Source organism: Argopecten irradians, chromosome 6 (assembly GCF_041381155.1).
Source record: "Argopecten irradians isolate NY chromosome 6, Ai_NY, whole genome shotgun sequence".
Lineage (NCBI taxonomy): Eukaryota > Metazoa > Mollusca > Bivalvia > Pectinida > Pectinidae > Argopecten > Argopecten irradians.
Genome location: NC_091139.1, coordinates 26,268,828 through 26,279,618, shown reverse-complemented (window position 1 = coordinate 26,279,618; position 10,791 = coordinate 26,268,828). Strand labels below are relative to the sequence as shown.

General features: G+C 34.4%; 1 protein-coding gene across 1 annotated transcript; it reads left to right on the top strand.

Annotated features, from left to right (window-relative positions):
* Positions 1–24: 24 nt before the first annotated feature.
* LOC138325472 (amyloid protein-binding protein 2-like) lies at positions 25–10,684 on the top strand. Its single transcript, XM_069271155.1, has 9 exons — positions 25–330; positions 1,369–2,017; positions 2,431–3,120; positions 3,631–3,755; positions 5,006–5,111; positions 6,006–6,210; positions 6,589–6,769; positions 7,209–7,381; positions 7,718–10,684. The coding sequence occupies exons 1-9, from the start codon at positions 290–292 to the stop codon at positions 7,984–7,986; spliced, it is 2,439 nt and encodes an 812-aa protein (XP_069127256.1). The 5' UTR covers positions 25–289; the 3' UTR covers positions 7,987–10,684.
* The last annotated feature ends 107 nt before the right edge of the window (positions 10,685–10,791 follow it).

Below are 10,791 nucleotides of genomic sequence, written 5' to 3'. Positions count from 1 at the left end.
GCTATTTAAGGAAATGAAATCGGATATCATTTTCCGGATTTCGATATAGATAAATTATTTCCCAATAAACCACTTTTTCTTCGTGATTTGTTAACTAAATTTGTTTCCTTTTTAAATATGTTGAGCTTTTCTTTTTCATTTCATACGTCAGTTTATTTGTAGTCAAATTTTCGGACTTCTGCTCGTTTGTTATTCTACTTCCGGTTATAAAACATGGCCGATCATTCGTGACAACAAAGTGTTAGAATATCAATAACGTTGTTTTTTGACAAATTTATGACGAATTGCAATGGCAGGCACCATTCGGAAAGATACATTCATCCTCTCTGAGTAAGTACTGACATTTGCCAGTTGATTTTATCTTGTTGATGATGCTGAACATACCTTAATCACGAAAGAACATTGCCGTTGCTAAGGAAGCGACAGGTGCTCTTTTTCGTTTTTATCTAATCTTTAGTGTCTATCACACTAATTAACCAAATACTGGTGGCATGAAAATATTCATAAATGTAAATACATATTTTTTTCTCATTTACCATAATCGAAATGGAAGTAATGAACTTGATAAATCTTAATTAGTTGTAATCATTTTGATTTATTTTAATCCTCAATTATTTTTTCTTAACTTTTCACTGTTTGCAGTATACAAATGTCAGAACAACATATCAAATTTTGTTTTTTTTTAAAGTCTATTGAATAGTTTATTAATTTTGCTTTGTTTCTAAAAAGTATAAAGATTATGGAACATAATGGACTTGTTTCAATATTCAGTTCAGGCTCAGATGCTTAGAGTATTGATTGTAAAATTGTATTATATTACATGAATATATCAGTCAGATTTCAACGGCGGGGTATTAGGGCCATTACATAATTTTATATATTGTGCGTAAAAGATAATAACTTGTACGTACAAGATACTAAGTTGTACGACTACATTAAGATACTAAGGTGTAAGTGCAAGATGATAACTTGTATGTACAAGATAAATAAAATCATATAGTGGGCCTAATATGCCGCTATAAATTTCCAGGCTTTTGGTTAATGAATTGAATGTAAATGAAGCGAAATTGGACTGGCTTGTGTATGTAACCAGGTTCACGTACAATAATGTAGCTCATATGATCTACATTTAGACTGTCTGGCTAGCGGTTCCATTGTTTGAATCCCGCTTAGTTGCTACATTTCGATCCTCCTTTCCTGTTAAATAAATAGCTTAATGTTTATCTCAGCAAAAGGCTCCTAAAAATAAAAACCTATGCCTAATGTTTGAAATGCATTGTAGATTTCAGAGATCTACTTTGATTTCATGTATCTGAATTTTAAATTGGATTTTCTAAAATAACAATTGGATACATATTGTCTTTTCAGCCAAAAAAGTACAGACACCATGTCAGGCATAGACAGACAGAATGTGATGAGATTACGCATCAACAGGATAGCTTTGGTTCAGGAGCTGAAAATTGATCACATCATAGGGGCCCTGATAGAGCACAATGTCATCAATAACTCAGACCAGAGAAAGATATCGCATGGTACTACTCATGCAGACAAAGCTCGTATCCTCATTGACTTACTACCCTCAAAAACAAACATCCCAGATTGGTACAATATCTTCCGTGATGCTATGATGAATCCAGATGCAGGTCCAGAGGTAAGAAAGAGGTACCGTTCTCTGGTGGAGTTTCTGGATAACACCGTCATACACCGTCCAACTTCTCAAACTACAAAATTTAGTGAGAGCATGGACAAGCGGAGACTGCCTCATTATGATCCAGTACCACCAATCACAAAGGACAACAAGGATAAGTCTAAGCCCCAAAATGTCCTCAACCTTGACGACGAAAGACAGGGAGTATCTCAGGACCGGGAAATGGAGAAACAGGCCAAGGACATGGCCCCAGAGAGAGGGGACAAGTTAACCCCCTGGAATCAAGACAACCAGGACTCCATGACACTCGTCAAAGGGTTCTTCCAACAGTGGGTACCAACTCCTGATAACTTCAGATCCCTACTGCAGGTAAGGTGATTAATTATTGTATGTTCACTTGTAAGCATTCTTTTGCATATATATTTTGCTTTTTCACAATTATTTTCTTTATGCCTCTGCCATAACGTGGGGAGGGGGATACATGTATAATGTTCCACATATTTGTTCTGTCCCATCTGATCCTGTCCTGTCCTGTCCCATTTATATTTCATAAAGTATGGCAGCAGCAGCTAGGTCACTCATTCACATAAATAGATCTTTTATACATTTCTCCTTTACTTAATAATTAGAAAAAAGTCTTTTGGGTCTAATTTTTATGATTAAACTAGTAATGATAGAGGATCACCTTGTACAAAATCAGGGACGTTAAAGAATTTGTAAATTTATTGAAAATATATTTAATTTTCTAAAACATTCACTTTTACATGTACAATAATTAATAGGTTCCTGAAGACCATTTCCAGGCCCTTCAAGACTCTACTCTCCCAGATGACAAAGCACAGCTAGCATTGGAGACAAAAGCTTTAGAAAAAATCAGGAAATTGGAGCTTGTAGCGGTACTTGGACGAAGAAAACAGCTACCACAGGGCTTTGAACTCTGCATGTGTGACGTGGTTCATGAGATTCTATTTGACTCAGAAAACTACCACCTGTATTTCAAATATTTCAGGAATCTTCAGGATTCTGAAGTACATTTACTCAGTGACATTGTGGATTCTTACTCTTCTATAATGCAAGCGATGGATCCTTCCAAATCAAGTGACGACACAAAACAGGCAATCAAGTTAGGGTTCCACTTGATAGACTTCCTTGCTGAATTTGGATACTTCAAGGAAGCAGAACTCATCATGGCAGTTCTTCTAGTTGTCCTTAATCAAACCGACAACATGGAAACTTGGATGACAAAATATAATGGTTTTGTGAAGCTGATGCGATTACGGAATATGAACTATGACTTTAGTGGGGCATACAATGCTTACATGATGGCAACTGAGATGACATGGAAAATCAACATGATGTCGTTTGGACAAGATTTGATACCAAAGGCTGCGATTTACAATGAGATTTGTCAGATGAATCTGGAACGAGGATCCATAAATGCTGCTTATTCTTGGGCACAAAGAGCTTTAAAGGTAAAAAGAATTATAAACCAATAGGAAATATTTATTTTAGTGCTTTTTGCATCAGAAATTAAAGCATTGAAACAAAATTGTGCATGTGCTGAGTGAATTTTCTGTATCATTGCTATCTTAACATAATGTGAAAATTCAAATGAATCAATGCACTAACTTATAACATACTGTTCCCAATCAATTACTGTATGTGCTAAAATTTGATTGTTGTGGAAGAAGATACATTTTCATAGTATATTCTGCTGTCTTTCACAGAAATATACAGAGCTTCCTATAACATTAAATCATTTTATTTTAACTTCAGAAAAATTGCAAAATAAATTTAATGTTTAATAGGATACCCTAATATAAAATTACTGTAGATATGATGTAATCAATCAGTTTTTCACTTGATCTATTACGACCCACTCAAGAAGAACTGTGATACTGTAATTGTAAATTATTTGATATCTATAATTATCTAAGATACATCATAAAGACATCCTCATGAACTTCTTTATGTTTTGGTAGGAGGTGCAGGAGACAGACTGTGTCAATGTGATCAACATTCTATGTACAGCTGTTATAGCCTACAGCTCCAAGTGGCAAGTGAAGCGAGCTGAGACATTGGCTATCCATGCTGTTCAGCAGGCCAGGTGAGTCTGTTAGGGCCATTAGCAGCAGGTCAGGTGAGTCTGTTAGGGCCAAGCAGCAGGTCAGGTAAGTCTCTTAGGGCCAAGCTGCAGGTCAGGTAAGTCTGTTAGGGCTAAGCAGCAGGCCTAGTGAGTCTGTTAGGGCCATTAGCAGCAGGCCAAATGAGTCTGTTAGGGTCCAAGCAGCAGGCCAGGTGAGTCTGTTAGGGCCAAGCAGCAGGCCAGATGAGTCTGTTAGGGCCAAGAAGAAGGCCAGGTGAGTCTGTTAGGGCCAAGCAGCAGGCCATGTGAGTCTGTTTGGGCCAAGCAGCAGGTCAGGTGAGTCTGTTAGGGCTAAGCAGCAGATCAGGTGAGTCTGTTAGGGCCAAGCAGCAGGTCAGGTAAGTCTCTTAGGGCCAAGCTGCAGGTCAGGTAAGTCTCTTAGGGCTAAGCAGCAGGCCTAGTGAGTCTGTTAGGGCCATTAGCAGCAGGCCAAATGAGTCTGTTAGGGTCCAAGCAGCAGGCCAGGTGAGTCTGTTAGGGCCAAGCAGCAGGCCAGATGAGTCTGTTAGGGCCAAGAAGAAGGCCAGGTGAGTCTGTTAGGGCCAAGCAGCAGGTCAGGTAAGTCTGCTAGGGCCAAGCAGCAGGCCATGTGAGTCTGTTAGGGCCAAGCAGCAGGCCATGTGAGTCTGATAGGGCCAAGCAGCAGGCCATGTGAGTCTGTTAGGGCCAAGCAGCAGGCCAGGTGAGTCTGTTAGGGCCAAGCAGCGGCCAGGTGAGTCTGTTAGCGTCAAGAAGCAGGCTAGGTTAGTCTGTAAGGGCCAAGTTAGATCTTTATATAGTTCTCCATGCTGTTCAGCTTGGTAAATTTGTTATTTAGACGCTATATTACAAATGAAACATAATAAATCATGGTCAGCAGTGTAAAACTAATTGTAGATTTAATTTGTTTTTGAGGCTGTCATGATTCATTAATTTAATCATACTGAAAAAATAATTGTTTTTGAAATCTGATAGCAAGTGAGGAATTTTGAAAAACAAATGTTCTAATATTATAGTACTTGTTGGTTGCCTGTCAAAGTAAAAACAAAATATCACACGTAGAAGATAAAAAATATCACTTTTGCATAAAACTAAATTAGATGATGCAATATTATTGATAGCAATTTAGATCCCTCTGAAAAAGTGGTAAAATGGAAAAGTTCAAATAAAAGAGATTTGTGAGGTACCATCCTCAGTTTGTTTATTCTAATGATACTTAAATTCTCTACCAGATCCATGTTTGGGCCCCGGCATCCAATGTACCTGAAGGCACTGCTGGCTTTCTGTCACTTCTCAAATGAATTCAAACAGGACCAGGCCGGTCTAGATGTTGCTCTGGTAAGCATACCCTAGCTAGCTGTCTTCCAACTTTTTGAAAGTTCTCATGAGGGAGAAAATGCAAGAGTATATTTTCAACTCAACGTAACATTTTGTGGGCAATCTAAGTCAAGGGGAGATAATTTACAACTTGAAATTTCCTCTTGACAGTGACCTCTCAGCTCTGTTTACTCTATAATGCCAATATTTATGTTGTATAATATATTATAAAAAGCAGTTTATGATACATTAATATAATGATATCAATCTTGGCCCTGAGATGTAACAAGACATATCTTATTAGCTAGCATATGATGTACATAGCTATGCAATTCAGTTAAGTCTTTTATACAATGTTGAAGCATATTGTAGAAACACGGAGAAAACGCTTTAAAGTAAATAGTCAGGCAAAGGAAGGCAAAAATTGGTAAAAATGGTTTTGATACAAAATGTATATCCAGTACATGTATAATTTCTCATGAAATAGAAAAATAAAATTTCCCATCAAATTCGCTCAGCATGCGGAGAAATTAATTTATATTATCAGGAATCCTAAAACATCCTTCCGGCTGGTTATATTCGTGTTGACATTCCTGCACAGCCACACTTTCAGAATTTATTTATAGAACTGTGCTAAAGTTACATGGGGCCTTTCCATAATTTCAATTGTAAAAACTGGACAACGTAAGCAGAACTTTACCATCGTTTTGATATATAATGACTTTTGAAAGGCCATTGAACACATTTAAACTGGTTTTCATTGCCCGACATTTCACTTTAAAGTAATAATGATTTTGATGTCAATTTAAATTTCAAAGCATTAACATGGCTATGGCCAAGCAATAAACAAATACTTTATAGCATATAGAAAAGATCAACCAATGTATTTACCATGAATTATCTCCCCTCCCCCAGCATGCGTTGGCAGTGGCACATAAGATCTACGGCTGTGATATGATCATGACAGCACTCGCTCACCGTGCTGTATGTAAGGCCATGCTTGTCCTCCAGAAGTTTGACGAGTTTAACTATAATGAACACGCTAATGAGGGCTTGAGGAAGGCTCGTATTCTACTCAGGGACAATCACCCAATGCTGTATCTCTTCCTCCATACAGCAGGTAATATCACACTTCTGTTTGTCATCACTTTAAATCATCATACCCTTGTCACCCTAAATACATTTTTTAAAAAAACAGGGTATAGAATGTGTAAATGTACAAGTAGAGGTTAAATTCTATTAATAATTAACAAAAAGGTACCCTGGTTAGTTTTCATTTTTTGATGATTACTGGGTATGAGTGCTTTAATTGTGACATGTACATCCGTATTGGTACTTTTCATGAGATTCTTGGTAAAATTAGGATGAAATACATTCTGGCAACATGCAGGAACTTTTGTTACAAGTGATGAAATAAGTGATAGAAAACATGACAAAGCATATGAAATGTATTTTTTTTTTTGTGTAAATTCATTTGTTTTATTTTGTCTAAATAAAGCCACATCCCTCCAATGGAAAGCCCTCCACTCCTCAAAGGATATGATGAATGCGACCTTGACTTTGGCGGAGACCGAGGCTAAGATTGCTATTGGTATTGTTGAGGAATTTTATGGGGACCTGAGTGTGAGAGCTGCACAGATGTACTCCTTATTGGGGCAGATCTACTCCAAGATGGACCGGTAGGTTCACTATACTGCTGTAATTTTATCAAACAAAATATTGATTCTCCCCTGAAGATGCTCCCACTATCATTACAAAACTGCAATTGGATGGAAAAGTTATTTTCTTTATCTCAACATATTAAAACATCATCAACTTTTACATAAAGTAGTGAATACTGGTTGAGGACAAACAGGTACTGTGTTCTCTTAAATGTGACTATTCTTGCTATCATTAAGATTAGAGATATATCAGAATGTGAAAAGCACACAGGGACATGGCACGATATTCTACAAACAGTGCATTATTATATACATATATATAATTATTGGTTAGAAATTCATGCCAAGGATAGGCATTTCATACAACAATGATGATTAAATAAGTTTTTGAAGAATAAAATTTCTTTATTTCCTTAGCTATATGCTCACTAGGGTGTGTTTCATAAATGTTTTGTAGACTACCAGAAGCAGAGAAGATGCTGTATAAGAGTGCTGTGGTTTTCAAGGTGTGCCTTAGCCCGAGCAGCAACTTCCGCCTGCTGGCAATGGCTACACTGGGCACCTTCTACAAGATATTTGACAAGCCTAAAGAAGCTATCCTCATGTTCAATGATGTCATCTACAACTTAGGTAACTTTCAATGAAACATATAAATACTGATAACTACACAAAGAATCAAAGTTTTTTGAAAATTACTTATATTCATTTATCATGAGAAAAGGTGATAAAATTGGTTGATATTAGAAATGAAGAAATCGGATGATCATAGTTATGGTTGATATTAAATATGAAAAAATTGGATGATCACATTGAAATTTGCCATGTTTTAATCCATTACATAGCTCTGGCTGATATTGAAGGTAGCTGTTTAAGGCTTAAGCTTATCATTCGCGACCAGAAAATGATGAAATATGTCAAGATAAAGGAATATGCCATAATAACATGAATATTTAAATTGTCTTGCAGAAACATGTGGGGTATATTTGAAGTGGGTCCATGTGTGCTTTGAGCACCTGGTGAGCACCCTCCAATCTATAAGTCTGAACAAGGAGGCTGATGAGGTACAGATCAAATTGTCACAATGGTTACGCGACCACCCTGTATACGACCGTGTGATCACAGTGGAAGACCTACAGGAGAAAGCTGTGCCCTTCAGTAAATTTCAGGAGGACTTCAATGTTTGGGAGAAACATACCAAGAAACTGATGAACGCTGTAATGAACAAAATGAAATGAACAGAAGAAACTTGGGGGCCTTTTAATCTACCGTTGATGAGTCATGCTTGACATGCTTGACATGAACTGTTGGCCAAATTGATAACAACTACTTTAGTAGTTCCTGATATTTATTGCTTTGATTGAAATTTCCATTATAGAATTTCATGGTTTTTGTATCTATTTTTGTATTATTTTGATAAAATCTTTCCGAAATTTCAAAACTATTAGTAATTGCCTACTTTGTGTCAAATGTAGTTTCATAAATGTGCAAACCTACATCAAATCCATGTTGGTACTTGAAAAGAAATTAAAATGATGAAATAAATTCCCACTGCCAATTAGGAACAAAAAATGTCAAATGAAATGTTTTTTCTATAATCTGTATAATTCAGTAGATTTCAGGATAATGTTATTAATTTCACTTTTTACCTCAAATTGTATCAAAGTTTGGATAAAGCAGCTTTTGAAGCATGTGAAGTCCTACTTGTACAGTTTGCAATCATTTCAAGAGTCATTGTGTGGACATGATGTTATAAAGGAATACATAGTTATCAATTATTGATATGTCATTGTTATCCAAATTAGTAGCACAGTTTTCCCCTCTAAATAGATCATTTAAAAAAAGGAATCTTAAGAGCTATTTTTTGTTTATTGTGGTGTATGTAATAAAGTAAATTAAAGAAATAACTTAATGATAATTTATACTATTGTAAATTAAAATGAATATGTGATATTAAAAATAAATAGTTTGCTCAACCAATAAACAATCATTATTATATGCATGCAATACTAATCTCATCTTAAATTATTTGATCTTTTGACAACAAAGAATAATCACTTTTTGAGAAATATAAGCAATTACAATGGTGGAAATACTTTTGTATTTCTAATATTGGCCTAGATATTTAGAAAGCAGATTATCTGTTTGTATCAAATATAAGTTTGTTTCAAATTTAAAAAAAGGAAGATAATTATAAGTAATACTGTACTTCAAGGATAAAATGTACAGTAAAACATAAGCAAACCTGTGGTGACCAAAAAAAAACAAACCTTGTTTATAATTATAAGCACAATAAAACTTGTTCAATGTATTTTGCACTGTATGATAGATAACTCAGTCTTCAAAAAGCAATCTCTTCATGAATGCAACAGTACAGTTTTGTATGTAAAACACTATAATTATATTTTTATATGTATCTTTAATATATTGTCTATGTTATGTGTTGTGATATGTTCTTTGTTATCTACTGTATATTTTATAAACTATATCACTGTTTTACTTTTCAATGCACCGCTAAATCTATCTTTCCTCATTTACATCATTTTAATTCCAAAGGATATATTTTTGAAATATGCAATTAATACGACTGGATGATTTCTTTAAAATATAACATAATACTAAGCTATATTTTCGTAGTTTATTTTTTTGGATATATTCCTTTCTTGTTTATTTTAAATACTTTTTATCCTAATTCATGTATTTTACAGATTTCCATTTTTTTCTCTCAAATGTATGTAATGCATTCATCCTGTATTCATGTATACAGCTCTAGTTTTTATTACTGCATGGATTTTCTCAAAGAATCCCATCTTTTTTTGTAAAATATATATCAATTTAAATTAACTTATTTGTTTTAAAGTGATAATATAATGGGTACGTTGCAAGTAGCAAACTATTTCTGAAAAAAATGACGATTAGTGAAGAGGGTTTATTGTAAAAATGGCCATGTTTTCATAAGCCATGCTTATTTGCAGATATGAGATGTTGTTATTTTGTCTGTATTTGATACCACAATGTTTATTTCTGTTTGTTTTACACTAATTTTCCACCATATATGTGTACACCCTTATTATGTATTTTACGTTCAAGGTATATTTTAATGTCGATTAAATGTGTGTATGATATAGGTAATTTTGTTTTATTTGCAAAATTCAGCTGTGATCAATACATTTATATACAGGATTCAGGAAGTTATGAACATTGAAATTAATTTGAAATAATCAAATAATATAATTTGATGATTAACACGGTATTAATTTATGTAGTAGCTGGGAGTACTATAAGGGCGTTTTATCTAAAGAAAAAATGGCAATGGGTTTATTACTTTGCATAATACACACAGAAAGGTATCAATGCTGGGTTTATTTGTTGATGTATTAAGTAAATCTGTTTTAATGCCATGCAATTTACTGTACATATATAAACAATGTAAGTGGACAATACACTTAACAATCTGATGGGAAAATTTATTCTATCTTTGATGTTGTTATATTAAATATTTATTACATTTGGTTTCATCTTTTATACCTCTCAATATGCTGTTGCTATATCTTAGCGCAGAATTTGCATCTATATTATAATTATTGTCTAAAAAGAACTGAATTAACATCAGAAGTGGCATTCACTATAATTTTTCAAAACGGAATGACTACTTTCCTCTCCTAGCTTGTTAGTTGATACCTTGTACCTGCTTCATTAAAAGTGGTGTCATACTGAATTTCGGAGAACAGAATAACTGATTATTCAGGATTTCAATAAAAGCAAGGTTATTTTAGTTTGCATGGCTATACCTTTATACTGCTAGGTTGGTAGATCAAGATGTCCTTTTGATAGTTCTGCGTCTATCATATGGAAATTAACTACATAATGTAATAATTTTTCAATTAGCGTCACATGTCGGTCTTGTATAAAAAAAAAAAAAAAAAAAAAAAAACATGCAGCAAGCTCTATCATAATAAATCCTTTTTTTAAAACTTGAATTGTCTTATTAATTGGTACACTGAAATTTTGTTTCAAACATCTCGACCTTTTAAAGATCAAAT

Bases quoted from the DNA above. Each gene is read 5' to 3' on its own strand.
- LOC138325472 (XM_069271155.1), top strand. From the start codon at position 290: ATGGCAGGCACCATTCGGAAAGATACATTCATCCTCTCTGA. The intron at 331-1,368 runs GTAAGTACTGAC...TTGTCTTTTCAG, and splicing joins GATACATTCATCCTCTCTGA to CCAAAAAAGTACAGACACCA. The intron at 6,770-7,208 runs GTAGGTTCACTA...AATGTTTTGTAG, and splicing joins ATCTACTCCAAGATGGACCG to ACTACCAGAAGCAGAGAAGA.